The sequence below is a fragment of the Salmo salar genome, chromosome ssa04 (assembly GCF_905237065.1).
Source record: "Salmo salar chromosome ssa04, Ssal_v3.1, whole genome shotgun sequence".
Lineage (NCBI taxonomy): Eukaryota > Metazoa > Chordata > Actinopteri > Salmoniformes > Salmonidae > Salmo > Salmo salar.
This window is the reverse complement of record NC_059445.1, coordinates 74700084-74722725: the sequence shown is the minus strand read 5'-3', so window position 1 is coordinate 74722725 and position 22642 is coordinate 74700084. Positions and strand designations below refer to the sequence as shown.

Sequence of the window (22642 nt, the reverse complement as noted above, 5' to 3'; positions counted from 1 at the left end):
GAGGGAGGTAGGGGGAGCGGGGTAGAGGGAGGTAGGGGGAGCGGGGTAGAGGGAGGTAGGGGGGAGCGGGGTAGAGGGAGGTAGGGCAAGCGGGGTAGAGGGAGGTAGGGGGGAGCGGGGTAGAGAGAGGTAGGGGGAGCGGGGTAGAGGAAGGTAGGGCGAGCGGGGTAGAGGGAGGTAGGGAGAGCGGGGTAGAGGGAGGTAGGGAGAGGGAGGTAGGGAGAGCGGGGAAGAGGGAGGTAAGGAGAGCGGGGTAGAGGGAGGTAGGGGGAGCGGGGTAGAGGGGGGGTAGGGTAGAGGGAGGTAGGTAGAGGGAGGTAGGGTGGGCGGGGGTAGAGTGAGGTAGGTAGAGGGAGGTAGGGAGAGCGGGGTAGAGGGAGGTAGGGAGAGCGGGGTAGAGGGAGGTAGGGAGAGCGGGGTAGAGAGAGGTAGGGAGGGCGGGGAAGAGGGAGGTAAGGAGAGCGGGGTAGGGGGGAGGTAGGGGGGAGCGGGGTAGAGGGAGGTAGGGAGAGGGAGGTAGGGAGAGCGGGGTAGAGTGAGGTAGGTGAGAGGGAGGTAGGGAGAGCGGGGTAGAGGAGGGTAGGGAGAGCGGGGTAGTGGGAGGTAGGGAGATCGGGGTAGGGATAGGGAGGTAGAGATAGGTAGGGAGAGCGGGGTAGAGGGAGGTAGGGGGAGCGGGGTAGAGGGAGGTAGGGAGAGCGGGGTAGAGGGAGGTAGGGGGAGCGGGGTAGAGGGAGGTAGGGGGAGCGGGTTAGAGGGAGGTAGGGGGGAGCGGGTAGAGGGAGGTAGGGGGAGCGGGGTAGAGGGAGGTAGGGCGAGCGGGGTAGAGGGAGGTAGGGAGGGCGGGGTAGAGGGAGGTAGGGAGGGCGGGGTAGAGGGAGGTAGGTAGAGGGAGGTAGGGAGGGCGGGGTAGAGGGAGGTAGGTAGAGGGAGGTAGGGAGAGCGGGGGAGAGGGAGGTAGGGAGAGCGGGTAGAGGGAGGTAGGGAGAGCGGGGTAGAGGAGGTAGGGAGAGCGGGGTAGAGGGAGGTAGGTAGAGGGAGGTAGGGGAGAGCGGGGTAGAGGGAGGTCGGTAGAGGGAGGTAGGGAGAGGGAGGTAGATATAGGTAGGGAGAGCGGGGGTAGAGGGAGGTAGGGAGAGCGGGGTAGAGGGAGGTAGGGGGGAGCGAGGTAGGGGTATGCGGGGTAGAGGGAGGTAGGGAAACGCGGGGTAGAGGGAGGTAGGGGGGAGAGGGGTAGATGGAGGTAGGGGGGAGCGGGGAGAGGGAGGTAGGGGGAGCGGGGTAGAGGGAGGTAGGGGAGAGCGGGGTAGAGGGAGGTAGGGGGAGCGGGGTAGAGGGAGGTAGGGAGAGCGGGGTAGAGGGAGGTAGGGAGAGCGGGGTAGAGGGAGGTAGGGAGAGCGGGGTAGAGAGAGGTAGGGAGGGCGGGGAAGAGGGAGGTAAGGAGAGCGAGGTAGGGGGAGCGGGGTAGAGGCAGGTAGGTAGAGGGAGGTAGGGAGAGCGGGGTAGAGTGAGGTAGGTAGAGGGAGGTAGGGAGAGCGGGGTAGAGGGAGGTAGGGAGAGCGGGGTAGTGGGAGGTAGGGAGATCGGGGTAGGGAGAGGGAGGTAGAGATAGGTAGGGAGAGCGGGGTAGAGGGAGGTAGGGGGGAGCGGGGTAGAGGGAGGTAGGGGGAGCGGGTAGAGGGAGGTAGGGGGGAGCGGGGTAGAGGGAGGTAGGGCGAGCGGGGGTAGAGGAGGTAGGGCAAGCGGGGTAGAGGGAGGTAGGGAGGGCGGGGTAGAGGGAGGTAGGGAGGGCGGGGTAGAGGGAGGTAGGTAGAGGGAGGTAGGGAGAGCGGGGTAGAGGGAGGTAGGGAGAGCGGGGTAGAGGGAGGTAGGGAGAGCGGGGTAGAGGAGGTAGGGAGAGCGGGGTAGAGGGAGGTAGGTAGAGGGAGGTAGGGAGAGCGGGGTAGAGGGAGGTCGGTAGAGGGAGGTAGGGAGAGGGAGGTAGATATAGGTAGGGAGAGCGGGGTAGAGGGAGGTAGGGAGAGCGGGGTAGAGGGAGGTAGGGGGAGCGAGGTAGGGGTATGCGGGGTAGAGGGAGGTAGGAAATGCGGGGTAGAGGGAGGTAGGGGGAGAGGGGTAGATGGAGGTAGGGGGGAGCGGGGTAGAGGGAGGTAGGGGAGCGGGGTAGAGGGAGGTAGGGAGAGCGGGTAGAGGGAGGTAGGGGGAGCGGGGTAGAGGGAGGTAGGGAGAGCGGGGTAGAGGGAGGTAGGTAGAGGGAGGTAGGGAGAGCGGGGTAGAGGGAGGTAGGGAGAGCGGGGTAGAGGAGGGAGGGAGGTAGGGGGAGCGGGGTAGAGATAGGTAGGGATTGCAGGGGTAGAGGGAGGTAGGGGGGCAAGGTAGGGGGTGCGGGGTAGAGGGTGGTAGGGTGGGCGAGGTAGGGGGTTGCGGGGTAGAGGGAGTTAGGGGGAGCGAGGTAGAGGGAGGTAGGGGCAGCGGGGTAGAGGGAGGTAGGGGCAGCGGGGGTAGAGGGAGGTAGGGGAGCCGGGTAGAGGAAGGTAGGGGCGTGGGTAGAGGGAGGTAGGGCAGCGGGGTAGAGGGAGGTAGGGGAAGCGGGGTAGAGGGAGGTAGGGAGAGTGGGGTTGAGGTAGGTAGGGAGAGCGGGGTAGGGGGAGGTAGGGGAGGCGGGTTAGAGGGAGGTAGAGGGAGCGAGGGAGGTAGAGGGAGGGAGGGGGAGCGGGGTAGACGGAGGTAGGGGGAGCGGGGTAGAGGTAGGTAGGGTGGGCGGGGTAGAGGGAGGTAGGGAGAGCGGGGTAGAGATGGGTAGGGAGAGCGGGGTAGAGTAGGGTGGGGGGAGCGGGGTAGAGATGGGTAAGGAGAGCGGGGTAGAGATGGGTAAGGAGAGCGGGGTAGAGTAGGGTAGGGAGAGCGGGGTAGAGATGGGTAAGGAGAGCGGGGTAGAGATAGGTAGGATGAGCGGGATAGGTAGAGGAAGGTAGGGAGAGCGGGGTAGAGGGAGGTAGAGGGAGGTAGGGCGAGGGAGGTAGGGAGAGCGAGGTAGAGGGAGGTAGGGTGGGCGAGGTAGAGGGAGGTAGGGTGAGCGGGGTAGAGGGAGGTAGGGTAGGCGGGGTAGAGGGAGGTAGAGGGGGTCGGGGTAGACGGAGGTAGGGGGAGCGGGGTAGAGGGAGGGAGGTAGGGAGAGCGAGGTAGAGGGGGGTAGGGAGAGCGGGGTAGAGGGGGGTAGGGAGAGCGGGGTAGAGGGAGGTAGGGTGGGCGAGGTAGAGGGAGGTAGGGTGGGCGAGGTAGAGGGAGGTAGGGTGGGCGAGGTAGAGGGAGGTAGGGTGAGGGAGGTAGGGAGAGCGAGGTAGAGGGAGGTAGGGTGAGGGAGGTAGGGAGAGCGGGGTAGAGGGAGGTAGGGTGGGCGAGGTAGAGGGAGGTAGGGTGAGCGGGGTAGAGGGAGGTAGGGTAGGCGGGGTAGAGGGAGGTAGAGGGGGGCGGGGTAGACGGAGGTAGAGGGAGGTAGGGAGAGCGAGGTAGAGGGGGGTAGGGAGGGCGAGGTAGTAGGAGATAGGGTAGGCGGGTAGAGGGAGGTGGAGAGGGGGTAGGGAGAGCGGGGAGGGGGGGTAGGGAGAGCGGGGTAGAGGGAGGTAGGGAGAGCGGGGTAGAGGGAGGTAGGGAGAGTGGGGTTGAGGTAGGTAGGGAGAGCGGGTAGGGGAGGTAGGGGAGGCGGGTTAGAGGGAGGTAGGGAGAGCGAGGGAGGTAGAGGGAGGAGGGGGAGCGGGGAGAGGGGCGGGGGTAGACGGAGGTAGGGGAGCGGGAGAGGAGGGAGGTAGGGGAGAGCGAGGTAGAGGGGGGTAGGGAGAGCGGGGCAGAGGGGGGGTAGGGAGAGCGGGGTAGAGGGAGGTAGGGTGGGCGAGGTAGAGGGAGGTAGGGGTGGGCGAGGTAGAGGGAGGTAGGGTGAGGGAGGTAGGGAGAGCGAGGTAGAGGGAGGTAGGGGTGAGGGAGGTAGGGGAGAGCGGGGTAGAGGGAGGTAGGGTGGGCGAGGTAGAGGAGGTAGGGTGAGCGGGGTAGAGGGAGGTAGGGTAGGCGGGGGTAGGGGAGGTGAGAGGGGGGGGGGGGTAGACGGAGGTAGAGGGAGGTAGGGAGAGCGAGGTAGAGGGGGTAGGGGAGAGCGGGGTAGAGGGGGGTAGGGAGAGCGGGGTAGAGGGAGGTAGGGTGGGCGAGGTAGAGGGAGGTAGGGTGGGCGAGGTAGTAGGAGATAGGGTAGGCGGGGTAGAGGGAGGTAGAGGGGGGTAGGGAGAGCGGGGTAGAGGGGGGTAGGGAGAGCGGGGTAGATTGAGGTAGGGAGAGCGGGGTAGAGGTAGGTAGGGAGAGCGGGGTAGAGGGAGGTAGGGAGAGCGGGGAATGGAGAGCGAGGTAGGGAGAGTGGGGTAGAGATAGGTAGGGAGAGCGGGGTAGAGGGAGGTAGGGAAAGCGGGGTAGAGGGGAGGTAGGGGGAGCGGGGTAGAGGGAGGTAGGGAGAGCGGGTAGAGGGAGGTAGGGCAAGCGGGGTAGAGGGAGGTAGGGCGAGCGGGGTAGAGGGAGGTAGGGCGAGCGGGGTAGAGGGAGGTAGGGAGAGCGGGGTAGAGGGAGGTAGGGAGAGCGGGTAGAGGGAGGTAGGGAGAGCGGGGTAGAGGGAGGTAGGGAGAGCGGGTAGAGGAGGTAGGGAGAGCGGGTAGAGGGAGGTAGGGAGAGCGGGGTAGAGGGAGGTAGGGAGAGCGGGTAGAGGGAGGTAGGGCGAGCGGGGTAGAGGGAGGTAGGGAGGGCGGGGTAGAGGGAGGTAGGGAGGCGGGGTAGAGGGAGGTAGGGAGAGCGGGGTAGAGGGAGGTAGGGGGGAGCGGGGTAGAGGGAGGTAGGTAGAGCGGGGTAGAGAGAGGTAGGGAGGCGGGGAAGAGGGAGGTAAGGAGAGCGGGTAGAGGGAGGTAGGGGGGAGGTAGGGGAGGTAGGTAGAGGGAGGTAGGTAGAGGGAGGTAGGTAGAGGGAGGTAGGGAGAGGGAGGTAGGGAGAGCGGGGTAGAGTGAGGTAGGTAGAGGGAGGTAGGGAGAGCGGGGTAGAGGGAGGTAGGGAGAGCGGGGTAGTGGTAGGTAGGGAGAGCGGGGTAGGGAGAGGGAGGTAGAGATAGGTAGGGAGAGCGGGGTAGAGGGAGGTAGGGAGAGCGGGGTAGAGGAAGGTAGGGAGAGCGGGGTAGAGGAAGGTAGAGAGAGCGGGGTAGTGGGAGGTAGGGAGAGCGGGGTAGAGGGAGGTAGGGAGAGGGAGGTAGGGAGAGGGAGGTAGATATAGGTAGGGAGAGCGGGGTAGAGGGAGGTAGGGGAGAGCGGGGTAGAGGGAGGTAGGGAGAGCGGGGTAGAGGGAGGTAGGGAGAGCGGGGAGAGGGAGGTAGGGAGAGCGGGGTAGAGGGAGGTAGGGAGAGCGGGGTAGAGGGAGGTAGGGGTGAGCAAGGTAGGGGGTATGCGGGTAGAGGGAGGTAGGGAAATGCGGGGTAGAGGGAGTTAGGGGGAGAGGGGTAGAGGGAGGTAGGGGGAGCGGGGTAGAGGTAGGTAGGGAGAGCGGGGTAGAAGGAGGTAGAAGGAGGTAGGTAGAGGGAGGTAGGGAGAGGGCGGTAGGGGGGGCGGGGTAGAGGGGGTAGGGGTAGCGGGGTAGGGAAAGCGGGATAGAGGGAGGTAGGGAGAGCGGGGTAGATGGAGGGAGTGAGAGCTGGGTAGAGGGAGGTAGGGGGAGCGGGTAGAGGCAGGTAGGGAGAGCGGGGTAGAGGGAGGTAGGGAGAGCGGGGTAGAGGGAGGTAGGTAGAGGGGGGTAGAGGGAGGTAGGGAGAGCGGGGTACAGGGAGGTAGAGGGAGCGGGGTAGAGGGAGGTAGGGAGAGGGAGGTAGGGGGAGCGGGGTAGAGATAGGTAGGGAGAGCGGGGTAGAGGGAGGTAGGGAGTGCGGGGTAGAGGGAGGTAGGGGGAGCGAGGTAGGGTGTGTGGGGTAGAGGAAGGTAGGGGCGGCGGGGTAGAGGGAGGTAGGGGGCAGCGGGGTAGAGGGAGGTAGGGGCAGCGGGGGTAGAGGGAGGTAGGGGGGAGAGGGGTAGAGGGAGGTAGGGGGGAGCGGGGTAGAGGTAGGTAGGGAGAGCGGGGTAGAGGGAGGTAGGTAGAGGGAGGTAGGGAGAGGGCGGTAGGGGGGCGGGGGTAGGGGGTAGCGGGGTAGGGAAAGCGGGATAGAGGGAGGTAGGGAGAGCGGGGTAGAGGGAGGGAGTGAGAGCTGGGTAGAGGGAGGTAGGGGGAGCGGGATAGAGGGAGGTAGGTAGAGGGAGGGAGGGAGGTAGGTAGAGGGAGGTAGGGAGAGCGGGTAGAGGCAGGTAGGGTGAGCGGGGTAGAGGGAGGTAGGGAGAGCGGGGTAGAGGGAGGTAGGTAGAGGGGGTAGAGGGAGGTAGGAAGAGGGAGGTAGGGGGGAGCGGGGTAGAGATAGGTAGGGAGAGCGGGGTAGAGGGAGGTAGGGAGTGCGGGGTAGAGGGAGGTAGGGGGAGCGAGGTAGGGGGTGTGGGGTAGAGGAAGGTAGGGGTGAGGGCAGAGGGAGGTAGGGGCAGCGGGGTAGAGGGAGGTAGGGGAGCGGGGTAGAGGAGGTAGGGGGAGCGGGGTAGAGGGAGGTAGGGAGAGCGGGGTAGAGGGAGGTAGGGGGGAGCGGGTTAGAGGGAGGTAGGGAGAGCGGGGTAGAGGGAGGTAGGGAGAGCGGGGTAGAGGGAGGTAGGGGCGAGCGGGGTAGAGGGAGGTAGGGAGGGCGGGGTAGAGGGAGGTAGGGAGGGCGGGGTAGAGGGAGGTAGGGAGAGCGGGGTAGAGGGAGGTAGGGGGAGCGGGGTAGAGGGAGGTAGGGAGGGCGGGGTAGAGGGAGGTAGGGAGAGCGGGGTAGAGGGAGGTAGGGGGAGCGGGGTAGAGGGAGGTAGGTAGAGGGAGGTAGGGAGAGCGGGGGTAGAGTGAGGTAGGGGGGAGCGGGGAGAGGGAGGTAGGGAGAGCGGGGTAGAGGGAGGTAGGGGAGCAGGGTAGTGGGAGGTAGGGAGAGCGGGGTAGAGGGAGGTAGGGAGAGGGAGGTAGATATAGGTAGGGAGAGCGGGTAGAGGGAGGTAGGGAGAGCGGGGTAGAGGGAGGTAGGGAGAGCAAGGTAGGGGAATGCGGGGTAGAGGGAGGTAGGGAAATGCGGGGTAGAGGGAGTTAGGGGGAGAGGGGGTAGAGGGAGGTAGGGGGCAGCGGGGTAGAGGGAGGTAGGGGGGAGCGGGGTAGAGGGAGGTAGGGAGAGCGGGGTAGAGGGAGGTAGGAGGAGCGGGGTAGAGGGAGGGAGGGAGAGTGGGGTAGAGGGAGGTAGGGAGAGCGGGGTAGAGGGAGGTAGAGGGAGGTAGGGAAAGCGGGTAGAGGGAGGTAGGGATAGCGGGGTAGAGGGAGGTAGGGAGAGCGGGGTAGAGGGAGGTAGGGAGAGCGGGGTAGAGGGATGTAGGGCGAGCGGGGTAGAGGGAGGTAGGGAGGGCGGGGTAGAGGTAGGTAGGGGGAGCGGGTAGAGGGAGGTAGGGGGAGCGGGGTAGAGGGAGGTAGGGGGTGCGGGGTAGAGGGAGGTAGGGGGTGCGGTGTAGAGAGAGGTAGGGCGAGCAGGGTAGAGGGATGTAGGGCGAGCGGGGTAGAGGGAGGTAGGGAGAGGGACGTAGGGAGAGCGGGGTAGAGGGAGGTAGGGAGAGCGGGGTAGAGGGAGGTAGGGAGGGCGGGGTAGAGGGAGGTAGGTAGAGGGAGGTAGGGAGAGCGGGGTAGAGGGAGGTAGGGAGAGCGGGGTAGAGGGAGGTAGGGAGAGCGGGGTAGGGGTAGGTAGGGAGAGCGGGGTAGTGGGAGGTAGGGAGAGGGAGGTAGGGAGAGGGAGGTAGAGGGAGGTAGGTAGAGCGGGGTAGAGGGAGGTAGGTAGAGCGGGGTAGAGGGAGGTAGGGGGAGCGAGGTAGGGGGATGCGGGGTAGAGGGAGGTAGGGGAAGCGGGGTAGAGGTAGGTAGGGTGAGCGGGGTAGAGGGAGTTAGGGGGACAGGGGTAGAGGGAGGTAGGGAGAGCGGGGTAGAGGTAGGTAGGGAGAGCGGGGTAGAGGGAGGTAGGGGAGGCGGGGTAGAGGGAGGTAGGTAGAGGGAGGTAGGGAGAGGGCGGTAGGGGGAGCGGGGTAGAGGGGGGTAGGGGGAGCGGGGTAGGAGAGGCGGGATAGAGGGAGGTAGGGAGAGCGGGGTAGAGGGAGGTAGGGAGAGCGGGGTAGAGGGAGGTAGGGGGAGCGGGGTAGAGGGGGGTAGGTAGAGGGAGAGAGGGAGGTAGGTAGAGGGAGGTAGGGAGAGCGGGGTAGAGGGAGGTAGGGAGAGTGGGGTAGAGGGAGGTAGGGGGAGCGGGGTAGAGGGAGGTAGGGAGAGCGGGGTAGAGGAGGGAGGGAGAGGGCGGGAGGTAGGGGGCAGCGGGTAGAGATAGGTAGGGATAGCGGGAGAGGGAGGTAGGGGGGGCGAGGTAGGGGGTGCGGGGCAGAGGGTGGTAGGGTGGGCGAGGTAGGGGGTCTGGGCAGAGGGAGTTAGGGGGAGCGGGGTAGAGGAAGGTAGGGGCGGGGGGTAGAGGGAGGTAGGGCAGCGGGGTAGAGGGAGGTAGGGAGCAGGGGTAGAGGGAGGTAGGGGGAGCGGGGTTGAGGTAGGTAGGGAGAGCGGGGGTAGAGGGAGGTAGGGGGGAGCGGGGTAGAGGAAGGTAGGGGGCGGGGGTAGAGGAGGTAGGGGCAGCGGGGTAGAGGGAGGTAGGGGAGGCGGGGTAGAGGAGGTAGGGAGAGCGGGGTTGAGGTAGGTAGGGAGAGCGGGGTAGGGGGAGGTAGGGGGAGCGGGTTAGAGTGAGGTAGGGAGAGGCGGTAGGGGAGAGCGGGGTAGAGGGCGGTAGGTAGAGGGAGGTAGGGAGAGCGAGGTAGGGGAGAGCGGGGTAGAGGGCGGTAGGGGGGAGCGGGTTAGAGGGGGGTAGGGGGGTAGGGGAGGCGGGATAGAGGGAGGTAGGGAGAGCGGGGTAGAGATGGGTAGGGAGAGCGGGGTAGAGGGAGGTAGGGAGAGCGGGGTAGAGGGAGGTAGGGAGAGCGGGGTAGAGGGAGGTAGGGGGAGCGGGGTAGAGGGAGGTAGGGAGAGCGGGGTAGAGGGAGGTAGGGGGGAGCGGGGAGAGGGAGGTAGGGAGAGCGGGGTAGAGAAAGGTAGGGAGAGCGGGTAGAGGGAGGTAGGGGGAGCGGGGTAGAGGGAGGGAGGGGGAGCGGGGTAGACGGGAGGTAGGGGGAGCGGGGTAGAGGGAGGTAGGGTGGGCGAGGTAGAGGGAGGTAGGGTGGGAGAGGTAGAGGGAGGTAGGGTAGCGGGGTAGAGGGAGGTAGGGTAGGCAGGGTAGAGGGAGGTAGAGGGGGTAGGGAGAGCGGGGTAGAGGGAGGTAGGGTGGGCGAGGAAGAGGGAGGTAGGGTGGGCGAGGTAGTAGGAGATAGGGTGAGCGGGGTAGAGGGAGGTAGGGTAGGCGGGGTAGAGGGAGGTAGAGGGGGGTAGGGAGAGCGGGTTAGAGGGGGGTAGGGAGAGCGGGGTAGAGGGAGGTAGGGAGAGCGGGTAGAGGTAGGTAGGGAGAGCGGGGTAGAGGTAGGTAGGGAGAGTGGGGTAGAGATAGGTAGGGAGAGCGGGGTAGAGGGAGGTAGGGAGAGCGGGGTAGGGAGAGGTAGGTAGAGGGAGGTAGGGATAGCGGGGTAGAGGGAGGTAGGGAGAGCGGGGTAGAGCGAGGTAGGGAGAGGGAGGTAGGGGGAGCGGGGTAGAGGGAGGTAGGGAGACCGGGTAGAGGTAGGTAGGTAGAGGGAGGTAGGGAGAGCGGGGTAGAGGGAGGTAGGGAGAGCGGGTAGAGGGAGGTAGGGAGAGCGGGGTAGAGGGGAGGTAGGGGGGAGCGGGGTAGAGGGAGGTAGGGGGAGCGGGGTAGGGTGCGAGGTAGGGGGGGGGGGTAGGGAGAGCGGGGTAGAGGGAGGTAGGGAGAGCGGGGTAGAGGGAGGTAGGGAGAGCGGGGTAGAGGGAGGTAGGGGAGAGCGGGTAGAGGGGAGGTAGGGAGAGCGGGGGTAGAGGGAGGTAGGGAGAGCGGGGTAGAGGGAGGTAGGGGAGAGCGGGGTAGAGGGAGGTAGGGAGAGTGGGTAGAGGAAAGTAGGGAGAGCGGGGTAGAGGGAGGTAGGGAGAGTGGGTAGAGGGAGGTAGGGAGAGCGGGGTAGAGGGAGATAGGGAGAGTGGGTAGAGGGAGGTAGGGAGGGCGGGGTAGAGGAAGGTAGGGAGAGCGGGGTAGAGGGAGGTAGAGGGGGTAGGGAGAGCGGGTTAGAGGGGGGTAGGGAGAGCGGGGTAGAGGGAGGTAGGGAGAGCGGGTAGAGGTAGGTAGGGGAGAGCGGGGTAGAGGTAGGTAGGGAGAGTGGGGTAGAGATAGGTAGGGAGAGCGGGGTAGAGGGAGGTAGGGAGAGCGGGGTAGGGAGAGGTAGGTAGAGGGAGGTAGGGATAGCGGGGTAGAGGGAGGTAGGGGAGAGCGGGTAGAGCGAGGTAGGGAGAGGGAGGTAGGGGGAGCGGGTAGAGGGAGGTAGGGAGACCGGGGTAGGGTAGGTAGGTAGAGGGAGGTAGGGAGAGTGGGGTAGAGGGAGGTAGGGAGAGCGGGGTAGAGGGAGGTAGGGGGGAGCGGGGTAGAGGGAGGTAGGGGGAGCGGGGTAGGGGGGCGAGGTAGGGAGAGCGGGGTAGGGGAGCGGGTAGAGGGAGGTAGGGAGAGCGGGGTAGAGGGAGGTAGGGAGAGCGGGTAGAGGGAGGTAGGGAGAGCGGGGTAGAGGGAGGTAGGGAGAGCGGGGTAGAGGGAGGTAGGGAGAGCGGGGTAGAGGAAAGTAGGGAGAGCGGGGTAGAGGGAGGTAGGGAGAGTGGGTAGAGGGAGGTAGGGAGAGCGGGGTAGAGGGAGATAGGGAGAGTGGGTAGAGGGAGGTAGGGAGGGCGGGGTAGAGGAAGGTAGGGAGAGCGGGGTAGAGATGGGTAGGGAGAGCGGGGTAGAGTAGGGTAGGGGGAGCGGGGTAGAGATGGGTAAGGAGAGCGGGGCAGAGGGAGGTAGGGAGAGGGAGGTAGGGAGAGCGGGGTAGAGGAAGGTAGGGAGAGCGGGGTAGAGATGGGTAGGGAGAGCGGGGTAGAGTAGGGTAGGGGGGAGCGGGTTAGAGATGGGTAAGGAGAGCGGGGCAGAGGGAGGTAGGGAGAGGGAGGTAGGGTGGGCGGGGTAGAGGGAGGTAGGGTGAGCGGGGTAGAGGGAGGTAGGGTAGGCGGGGTAGAGTGAGGTAGAGGGGGCGGGTAGACGGAGGTAGGGGGGAGCGGGAAAGAGGGAGGTAGGGTGAGCGGGGTAGAGGGAGGTAGGGTGGGCGAGGTAGAGGGAGGTAGGGTGGGCGAGGTAGAGGGAGGTAGGGGTGGGCGAGGTAGTAGGAGATAGGGTGAGCGGGGTAGAGGGAGGTAGGGTAGGCGGGGTAGAGGGAGGTAGAGGGGGGTAGGGAGAGCGGGGTAGAGGGGGGGTAGGGAGAGCGGGTAGAGGTAGGTAGGGAGAGTGGGGTAGAGATAGGTAGGGAGAGCGGGGTAGAGGGAGGTAGGGAAAGCGGGTAGAGGGAGGTAGGGAGAGCGGGGTATTTGAAGGTAGGGAGAGCGGGGTAGAGTGAGGTAGGTAGAGGAGGGAGGTAGGGAGAGGTAGGTAGAGGGAGGTAGGGGAGAGCGGGGTAGAGGGAGGTAGGGAGAGCGGGGTAGAGGGAGGTAGGGAGAGCGGGGTAGAGGGAGGTAGGGGAGAGCGGGTAGAGCGAGGTAGGGAGAGGGAGGTAGGGGGGAGCGGGGTAGAGGGAGGTAGGGAGACCGGGGTAGAGGGAGGTAGGGGGGAGCGAGGTAGAGGGAGGTAGGGGAGAGCGGGGTAGAGGAAGGTAGGGAAAGCGGGGTAGAGGGAGGTAGGGAGAGCGGGGTAGAGGGAGGTAGGGAGAGCGGGGTAGAGGGAGGTAGGGGAGCGGGGTAGAGGGAGGTAGGGGAGAGCGGGGTAGAGGGAGGTAGGGGAGAGCGGGGTAGAGGGAGGTAGCGGAGCGGGGTAGGGGGCGAGGTAGGGAGAGCGGGGTAGGGAGAGCGGGGTAGAGGGAGGTAGGGAGAGCGGGGCAGAGGGAGGTAGGGAGAGCGGGTAGAGGGAGGTAGGGGGAGCGGGTAGAGGGAGGTAGGGGGAGCGGGGTAGAGAGAGGTAGGGTGAGTGGGTAGAGGGAGGTAGGGAGAGCGGGGTAGAGGGAGGTAGGGAGGGCGGGGTAGAGGAAGGTAGGGAGAGCGGGGTAGAGGGAGGTAGGGAGAGCGGGGTAGAGGGAGGTAGGGAGAGCGGGGTAGAGGGAGGTAGGGAGAGCGGGGTAGAGGGAGGTAGGGAGGGCGGGGTAGAGGAAGGTAGGGAGAGCGGGGTAGAGGGAGGTAGGGAGAGCGGGTAGAGAAGGGGTAGGGATAGCGGGGTAGAGGGAGGTAGGGAGAGCGGGGTAGAGGGAGGTAGGGATAGCGGGGTAGAGGGAGGTAGGGAGAGCGGGTAGAGGGAGGTAGGGAGAGCGGGGTAGAGGGAGGTAGGGGGAGCGGGGTAGAGGGAGGTAGGGGGAGCGGGGTAGAGAGAGGTAGGGGGCGGGGCAGACGGAGGTAGGGGAGAGCGGGGTAGAGGGAGGTAGGTAGAGCGGGGTAGAGGGAGGTAGGGAGAGCGGGGTAGAGGGAGGTAGGTAGAGGGAGGTAGGGAAAGCGGGGTAGAGGGAGGTAGGGAGAGCGGGGTAGAGGGAGGTAGGGGGAGCGAGGTAGAGGGAGGTAGGGAGAGCGGGGTAGAGGAAGGTAGGGAAAGCGGGGTAGAGGGAGGTAGGGAGAGCGGGGTAGAGGGAGGTAGGGAGAGCGGGGTAGAGGGAGGTAGCGGGAGCGGGGTAGAGGGAGGTAGCGGGAGCGGGGTAGAGGGAGGTAGGGAGAGCGGGGTAGAGGGAGGTAGGGAGAGCGGGGTAGAGGGAGGTAGCGGGAGCGGGGTAGGGGGGCGCGAGGTAGGGAGAGCGGGGTAGGGAGAGCGGGGTAGAGGGAGGTAGGGAGAGCGGGGTAGAGGGAGGTAGGGAGAGCGGGGTAGAGGGAGGTAGGGGGAGCGGGGTAGAGGGAGGTAGGGGGAGCGGGGTAGAGGGAGGTAGGGAGAGCGGGGTAGAGGGAGGTAGGGAGAGCGGGGTAGAGGGAGGTAGGGAGAGCGGGGTAGAGGGAGGTAGGGAGAGCGGGTAGAGGGAGGTAGGGAGAGCGGGGTAGAGGGAGGTAGGGAGAGCGGGGTAGAGAGAGGTAGGGTGAGTGGGTAGAGGGAGGTAGGGAGAGCGGGGTAGAGGGAGGTAGGGAGGGCGGGGTAGAGGAAGGTAGGGAGAGCGGGGTAGAGGGAGGTAGGGAGAGCGGGGTAGAGGGAGGTAGGGAGAGCGGGGTAGAGGGAGGTAGGGAGAGCGGGGTAGAGGGAGGTAGGGAGAGCGGGGTAGAGGGAGGTAGGGAGAGCGGGGTAGAGGGAGGTAGGGAGGGCGGGGTAGAGGAAGGTAGGGAGAGCGGGGTAGAGGGAGGTAGGGAGAGCGGGTAGAGGGAGGTAGGGATAGCGGGGTAGAGGGAGGTAGGGAGAGCGGGGTAGAGGGAGGTAGGGATAGCGGGGTAGAGGGAGGTAGGGAGAGCGGGTAGAGGGAGGTAGGGAGAGCGGGGTAGAGGGAGGTAGGGGGAGCGGGGTAGAGGGAGGTAGGGGGAGCGGGGTAGAGAGAGGTAGGGGGGCGCGGGGTAGACGGAGGTAGGGGGGAGCGGGGTAGAGGGAGGTAGGTAGAGCGGGGCAGAGGGAGGTAGGGTGAGCGGGTAGAGGGAGGTAGGGAGAGCGGGTAGAGGGAGGTAGGGAGAGCGGGGCAGAGGGAGGTAGGGGGGAGCGGGGTAGAGGGAGGTAGGGAGGGCGGGGTAGAGGAAGGTAGGGAGAGCGGGGTAGAGGGAGGTAGGGAGAGCGGGGTAGAGAGAGGTAGGGGGAGCGGGGTAGAGGGAGGTAGGGAGAGCGGGGTAGAGGGAGGTAGGGAGAGCGGGGTAGAGGGAGGTAGGGGGAGCGGGGTAGAGGGAGGTAGGGGGAGCGGGGTAGAGGGAGGTAGGTAGAGCGGGGCAGAGGGAGGTAGGGAGAGCGGGGTAGAGGGATGTAGTGGTTGCAGTTCCAGCTCACCAGTTCCCGAGGAAGTCCTATGACAGCCATTCACATGTTCCAGGCCTTTGTGTTCTCTATCGGGGCAGGCCAGACATTTGTTTGATGCGACCCATTACCGTAGCAAAGAAAGGCATGCACTCCACAAAAGCATTCCAGTGCAATATAGGTTGCCATTCTCTGGCACGTCACATGGGGGAAAGCAGATTGGAGTGTAGTTTTCATTTGTATGGATTTGTGACTAACGGATAGAACATTGTATGCTCTGACATCAATCATTTCAAGAGGTAGAGAAAGCCTGTGTAAATACTGAGTGTTGGTTGTGTTTGCTTAGAAATACGAGATAGAGGCTTGATGTTTTTTTTTTTACGTCACTAACATATTTAGTTTCTTCCAAGCTAGTGCACTCAAAACTCTGTTTTGAAGCAATGTAGGCCTATAACATAAAGCATGAACAGAACAAAGTTTTAGTTGCTGTACACTCATATTTTTTTGGCGGAAAGGTTGTACTGTTACACTCTTGCATTCCTAGTGCATGTATGTAAGAGTACTGTGTGCCCTAAATACATAGTGCCCTCTGTGCAAAAGATATGCAACGTTAGTGTTGAAAGATCAGTAAACAGCTCATATCCTAGGACAAAGACTATATGTTATTCTTTATGTGGTAGGCGTGACTAAACACTCGTTACCTGGCGACTCACCCTGAATTTAATTCCGCTGCTCGCTACATACAGTGCATTCGGAAAGTATTCAGACCCCTTGACTTTTCCCACATTTTGTTACGTTACAGCCTTATTCTAAAATAGATGAAATACAACTTTTTCCTCAGCAATCTACACACAATACCCCATAATGACAAAGTGAAAACAGGTTGTTAGAAATTTTTGCAAATGTATTCAGATCCGAAGACAAATACCTTATTTACATAAGTATTCCGATTCTTTGCTATGAGACTCGAAGTTGAGCTCAGGTGCATCCTGTTTCCATTGATCATCCTTGAGATGTTTCTATAACTTGATTGGAGTCCACCTGTGGTAAATTCAATTGATTGGACATAATTTCGAAAGGCACACACCTGTCTATATAAGGTCCCACAGTTGACAGTGCATGTCAGAGCAAAAACCAAGCCATGAGGTCAAAGGAATTGTCCGTAGAGCTCTGAGACAGGATTGTGTCAGAGCACAGATCTTGGGAACTTAAAAATTTGCAGCATTGAAGGTCCCCAAGAACACAGTTTCCTCCATCATTCTAAAATGGAAGAAGTTTGGAACCACCAAGACTCTTCCTAGAGCTGGCCGCCCAGCCAAACTCAGCAATCAGGGGAGAAGGAACTTGGTCAGGGAGGTGACCAAGAACCCGATGGTCACTCTGACAGAATTCTAGAGTTCCTCCGTGGAGATAGGAGAACCTTCCAGAAGGACAACAATCTCTGCAGCACTCCACCAATCAGGCCTTTTTATGGTAGAGTGGCCAGACGGAAGCCAATCTTCGGTAAAAAGGCACATGACAGCCCTCTTGGAGTTTGCCAAAAGGCACCTAAAGACTCTCAGACTATGAGAAACAAGATTATCTGGTCTGAGGAAACCTGGCACCATCCCGACTGTGACGCATGGTTGTGGCAGCATCATGCTGTGGGGATGTTTTTCAGCAGCAGGGACTGGGAGACTAGTCAGGATCGAGTGAAAGATGAACGGAGCAAAGTACAGAGATCCTTGATGAAAACCTGCTCCAGAGCGCTCAGACTGGGACGAAGGGTCACCTTCCAACAGGACAACAACCCTAAGCACACAGCCAAGACAATGCTGGAGTGACTTCGAGACAAGTCTCTGAAAGTCCTTGAGTGGCCCAGCCAGAGCCCGGACTTTAACCTGATCGAACATCTCTGGAGAAACCTGAAAATAGCTGTGCAGCGACGCTCGCCATCTAACCTGACAGAGCTTGAGAGGATCTGCAGATACGAATGGGAGAAACTCCCTGAATACAGTTGTGCCAAGCTTGTAGTGTCATACCCAAGAAGACTCAAGGCTGTAATTGCTGCCAAAGGTGCTTCAACAAAGTACTGAGTAAAGGGTTTGAATACTTATGTAAATGTGATATTTCCATTTATTATTTTATAAGTTAGCAACATTTTTTAAAAACCTGTTTTTGCTTTGTCATTATGGGGTAGTGTATAGATTTGATAAAAATGTCATCAATTTTAGAATAAGACTAACTTACCAAAATGTGGAAAAGTCACGCGTGTCTAAATACTTTCCGAATGCACTGTACATTCAGTCTGAAACTGCCATCCTAGAAGTCGTTTGTGTGACTTCAAAATGATGAGCGTTGTATACAAAACAAATGAATCAACGGTTGGATCGTCTCTAACGAATCAAAGTTGATAACACCATCATGTAGGCCGGTTCTGGCCCAACCCATCAGTTTCTGGGACCAATCAGAATGGTCAGAATGTTCGCGTTCTAGAACTCCTCGGGGAGTGAGGCAAATCCAGACTCATCGTGGAGAAGAAACGTCACTTTTGCCGCAGCGACGTAAATGGGTAGCCAGTCAAAAACACTCGTACCAACATTCCAAATATTGAAACTAGAGAAACTCCTATGCTAGAACCAGGGCCTTATTCTACATATGTGAGTGTGTTATTTGTGTGGTTTTCCCCACAGCAGAAGATGTGCAGTAGCGAGGCCCAGGTGAAGAGGTATGGGAAGTGCTGCCAGCTGAGGCCTACAGGGGGCAGCTCCAACTCTCTGGACAGTTCCTGTGCCGCAGAGGCCCGGGAAACCAGGGAACAAGGGCTGCGCTTCCAGGTGAGAACATACTGTGTGATAGAGGGTGCACTTGACCCAAAGCCTGTTTTTAGAATGGGAAGTTCCATTGATAGGAGATGAGCTCTCTAGTACATCTCTATGGGTGAGAACAGTCCCTATATCATGATCAAACGACCCTCAAACCCTATTATGTCAGTCCCGTTCTACCTTCTTTACCCTCTCTGTTCTCCACCTCCTTTTCCTCTCTCCTCCTCTCCTGTCTCTCAGGGGTTGCGGTGTTCCTCTGATGCCAACATGTTGGGGGAGATGATGTTTGGTTCGGTGGCCATGAGCTACAAGGGCTCCACACTCAAGATCCACCAGATACGGTGAGACCCAGGGAACAAGAGGGGGAGTGAAGTCAGTTAGGCAGTCTGTCAGGATTTCCATTAGCCACTAATAGACGTTTTTTGGGGGGCAAAAATAATATGAAAAGCCGATTTTAAATAAAATTGGCCCTGACCAATTGTCCAGGAGAAGAAAAAAATCATCCCATTGCGAAATAATGCATTTTAGCCTGTTGGTTGATTGAAATAGCAGGCGATGTAGCGCGAGAGCTGTTGCTACAGCTCATCAAACAGCTGTTTGTTGCTGCTGGAGTGAAACGTGTGCTTTTTATAAGCACAATCATTGCGCAACAATAATAAAATGCAATCACATGTTAATGGCCACAATTAAAAATAGCTTCTGTTTATATTTCTCAACTGGTAATTGAATTGTGCTTCCCATTCACCGTTCAAGTGCATAAGCAACGTAGGCTTCAGCGAGTCATACACCACTTTGCAATGAGCTGGAGGCAGTATGCATTTTGAAAACGTGTACTTAATTGTTTGAAACCTGAACGTTTTACTACATATTATGTCTTTAAAGTAGCCTAGCCAAAATCCAACCAAACGTGTAGGCAATTATTTAATAAAGACTTCCATATGCCACTGAAACCCTAAATTCATTGTCCAGGAACCAAAGACACACATCTAGTCATTATCAACCCATGCTAGTTGTTGCATCTTTAATTCTCCCCTCTTTCTAAATTTCAAATTGATATTTTCATCTGTTTCATGAAACCGCTCGCATGTGCAGTGTGCTTTTGACAAGTGTTTTCCCGCTAATTGCATTATGGAACAAACATTCTGAATTGTAAGTTAAACGATCTGATCTGTTGCATGAGCCTCGTTGCTTTCTGATGTTTTTTAGGATGTAGCCTAAGATCTCTGGTTGTATGAATCTGGGATCTATCGTCCCACAACTGTCCCAAAGTCTGTTTGGATAGGCTTTTTCTTTCTCGCACAGAACGACAAGGTGACCAATAGAATAGGTAAACTTTTCTACTATCGGGGAAAGTAGATTGACATAGGCTAGTGAATTAGCTGTTTGTTACTCGTCTTGTTGGCTGAGGAAAATACTGTTGCATCCTCGAATTGAATGTTCTGTTAAGATAATTACCAATTAATAATAATTATTAGCTGATAGATAGATACTTAGCTAAATCTGATTTCTGTCATCCTGAGCACCGTGGGTGGACGCCCTAATCAGTTTATGTACCCAATGCATATGGGCCCGGGACATTTCTTCAATGTCCGGTAAAATTATAATGCTGCGGTTCAAATGTCCAGCGTCACATTTTCCTAACGGAAACCCTACAGTCTGTCCCACACAGCACTTTGAAGCAGAGATCAGAGAAATGTACACACATATACATAACACACATCAGGAGCACCAAGTCATCGTGCCTTTGTTCTCTCCTCATCCCCCCTCTTTTTCTCCCCTCCTTGTCTGTCCACAGGTCACCCCCTCAGCTGATGCTGAGTAAAGTGTTTACAGCCCGAACAGGGAGCAGTGTCTATGGCAGCCTTAACACGTAAGCCCTACTACGATGCGATCTCTCTCGCTTTCTCCTTTCTAAACCTGCTATTTCTCTTTCTCCTATATACAGTGCATTCAGAAAGTATTCAGACACCTTGACTTTTTCCACATGTAGATACCTTAAAGCATTATTCTAAAATTAATTGAATTATTTTTTCCCCCCTTATCAATCTATGCACAATACCCCATAATGATAAAGCAAAAACAGGTTTTTAAAAAACAGAAATTCACATTTACATAAGTATTCAGACCCTTTACTCAGTACTTTGTTGAAGCACTTTTGGCAGCGATTTCAGCCTCGAGTCTTCTCGGGTATGATTCTACAAGCTTGGCACACCAGTATTTGGGGAGTTTCTCCCATTCTTCTCTACAGAGCCTCTCAAGCTCTGTCAGGTCAGATGGGGAGCGTCGCTGCACAGCTATTTTCAGGTCTCTCCAGAGATGTTCGATCGGGTTCAAGTCTGGGCTCTGGCTGGGCCACTCAAGGACTTTCAGAGACTTGTCCCGAAGTCACTCCTGCGTTATCTTGGCTGTGTGCTTAGGGTCGTTGTCCTGTTGGAAGTTACACGTTCGTCCCAGTCTGAGGTCCTGAGCGCTCTGGAGCAGGTTTTCATCAAGGGTCTCTGTACTTCGATTCATCTTTCCCTCGATCTTGACTAGTCTCCCAGTCCCTGCCGCTGAAAAACATCCCCACAGCATGATGCTGCCACCACCATGCTTCACCTTTGGGATGGTGCCAGGTTTCCTCCAGACGTGACACTTGGCATTCAGGACAAAGAGTTCAATCTTGGTTAAATCAGACCAAAGAGTCATTTTTCTCGTCTAAAAATCATTTAGGTTCCTTTTGGCAAACTCCAACCGGGCTGTCATGTGCCTTTTCCTGAGGAGTGGCTTCCGACTGGCCACTCTACCATAAAAAGGCCTGATTGGTGGAGTGCTGCAGAGATGGTTGTCCTTGTGGAAGGTTCTCCCATCTCCACAGAGGAACTCTGGAGCTCTGTCAGAGTGACCATCGGGTTCTTGATCACCTCCCTGACCAAGACCCTTCTCTCCCGATTGCTCAGTTTGGCCGGGCGGCCAGCTCTAGGAAGAGTCTTGGTTGTTCCAAACCTCTTCCGTTTAAGAATGATGGAAGGCTACTGTTCTTGGGGACCTTGAATGCTACAGACATTTTTTGGTACCCTTCCCCAGATCTGTGCCTCGACACAATCCTGTCTCGGAGCTCTACGGACAATTCCTTTGACCTCATGGCTTGGTTTTTGCTCTGACATGCACTGTGAACTGTGGGACCTTATATAAACAGGTGTGTGCCTTTCCAAATCATGTCCAATCAATTTAATTGACCACAGGTGGACTCCAATCAAGTTGTAGAAATATCTCAAGGATGATCAGCACCTGAGCTCAATTTCGAGTCTCATAGCAAAGGTCTGAATACTTATGTAAATAAGGTATTTCTGGTTTTCATGTGTAAAAATGTCAAATCTGTTTTCGCTTTGTCATTATGGGGTATTGTGTGTAGATGGCAGAGGGAAACAATTATTTTATCCGTTTTAGTATAAGTCTGTAACATAACAAAATTTGGAAAAAGTCAAGGGGTCTCTCTCCTTTCTAAACCTGCTCTCTATCTTTCTCCTTTCTAAACCTGCTCTCTCTCTCTCTCCTTTCTAAACCTGCTCTCTCTCTCTCCTTTCTAAACCTGCTCTCTCTCTCTCTCCTTTCTAAACCTGCTCTCTCTCTCTCTCCTTTCTAAACCTGCTCTCTCTCTCTCCTTTCTAAACCTGCTGTCTCTCTCCTTTTTAAACCTGCTCTCTCTCTCTCTCTCCTTTCGAAACCTGCTCTCTCTTTCTCTCTCCTTTCTAAACCTGCTGTCTCCTTTTTAAACCTGCTCTCTCTCTCTCTCCTTTCTAAACCTGCTCTCTCTCTCTCCTTTCTAAACCTGCTCTCTCTCTCTCTCTCTCCTTTCTAAACCTGCTCTCTCTCTCCTTTCTAAACCTGCTCTCTCTCTCCTTTCTAAACCTGCTCTCTCTCTCCTTTCTAAACCTGCTCTCTCTCTCCTTTCTAAACCTGCTCTCTCTCTCCTTTCTAAACCTGCTCTCTCTCTCCTTTCTAAACCTGCTCTCTCTCTCTCCTTTTTAAACCTGCTCTCTCTCTCTCTCCTTTCTAAACCTGCTCTCTCTCTCCTTTCTAAACCTGCTCTCTCTTTCTCTCTCCTTTCTAAACCTGCTCTCTTTCTCCTTTCTAAACCTGCTCTCTTTCTCCTTTCTAAACCTGCTCTCTCTCTCTCTCTCTCTCTCTCTCTCTCTCCTTTTTAAACCTGCTCTCGCTCTCCTTTTTATTCTTGATCTTAATCTCTCCCGATACCCTTTGAACCTGCGCTGTTGTCTTTGTGCTCCTGGCAGACTGCAGGACAGCCTGGAGTTCATGGGTCAGGACCCCAATTCTTTGAGGCCGGATCAGAACACTGTGACCAACGGCCTCCTGGGGAACATAGGTAACCACAACAACAACTACAGACAGGACCAGATCACAACTGACTGGCACCTGCAATGTCTCGCACATAAAGGACATGAATGGATGTATACTGTTCATATCAACACCTATGCATTTTCAGTTATTTTGGTTGTACTGAAGCACTGTTTTGTTTAACTCCGTTTATCCATCATATCTTAATTTATCGTTTTATCAATGTACATACTGTATGTGATACACTGACTGTCTTTGGAAGTTTGCTACATGTGAATTGACTTCAGTTGAATCCAGGTGTATTCTCTGTATTCTCCAGGCACATTTGTTTGTGTTCTTTTCCCTCTTTTTAACATCCATTTCAGGACAACCTGAAGCAGTTTGGGACCACAATGGCTGCGTTTAGACACGCAGCCCAATTCTGATCTTTTTTCCACCAATTGGTCTTTTGACAAATCAGATCAGCTCTGGAAAATATCTGATGTGAAAAGATCTGTGATTGCTCAAAAGACCAAAGATTAGAATTGGGCTGCATGTCTAAATGTAGCCATTGTGATCCCAAACTGTTTCTGGTTGTCCCCCCTCTCCATTGGGTTGGAGTATGACCTCCTGCTTCATTACTTACCATGGTTCATGTCCTGTCTTGTTTGTTTGTCTCTTTTCCCCGTCCGTTTGTGCTGCGCAGGTTTCTCTCAGCTCTGCAGCCCGCGCCGGGCCTTCTCTGAGCAGGGCCCTCTGCGCCTCATCAAGAGTGCCTCTTTCTTTTCAGGTTTGCAGTGTGCTCGTGTGCAGTTGCATGCGCGTGTACATACATTGCATGTGTCTGCAAGTGTACTACGGGCATGCTCAATATCTGCTTTAGGGTGCTTGCTGCTGGTTGTTGTACTCCCTACTGTCCTCACTCCCTCCTCCCTACTGTCCTCACTTCCTCCTTCCATCACTCCTTCCCATCACTCCTTCCATCACTCCTTCCCATCACTCCTTCCCATCACTCCTTCCCATCACTCCTTCCCATCCTCCTTCCTATCCTCCTTCCATCACTCCTTCCCATCCTCCTTCCTATCCTCCTTCCATCACTCCTTCCCATCCTCCTTCCATCACTCCTTCCCATCACTCCTTCCCATCACTCCTTCCCATCCTCCTTCCATCACTCCTTCCCATCACTCCTTCCATCACTCCTTCCCATCACTCCTTCCCATCACTCCTTCCCATCCTCCTTCCATCACTCCTTCCCATCACTCCTTCCCATCACTCCTTCCCATCACTCCTTCCATCACTCCTTCCATCACTCCTTCCCATCACTCCTTCCCATTCTCCTTCC

General features: G+C 58.1%; 1 protein-coding gene across 1 annotated transcript in view; it reads left to right on the top strand.

Annotated features, from left to right (window-relative positions):
• LOC106603820 (folliculin-interacting protein 1) overlaps positions 1 to 22642 on the top strand; it is a 66595-nt gene that overhangs the window by 26081 nt on the left and 17872 nt on the right. Inside the window, exons 3-7 of the mRNA XM_045716265.1 lie at positions 16852 to 16995; positions 17224 to 17324; positions 18779 to 18853; positions 21258 to 21349; positions 22007 to 22090. Coding sequence (XP_045572221.1) covers positions 16852 to 16995; positions 17224 to 17324; positions 18779 to 18853; positions 21258 to 21349; positions 22007 to 22090 — 496 coding nt within the window. The remainder of the gene's footprint in view (positions 1 to 16851; positions 16996 to 17223; positions 17325 to 18778; positions 18854 to 21257; positions 21350 to 22006; positions 22091 to 22642) is intronic.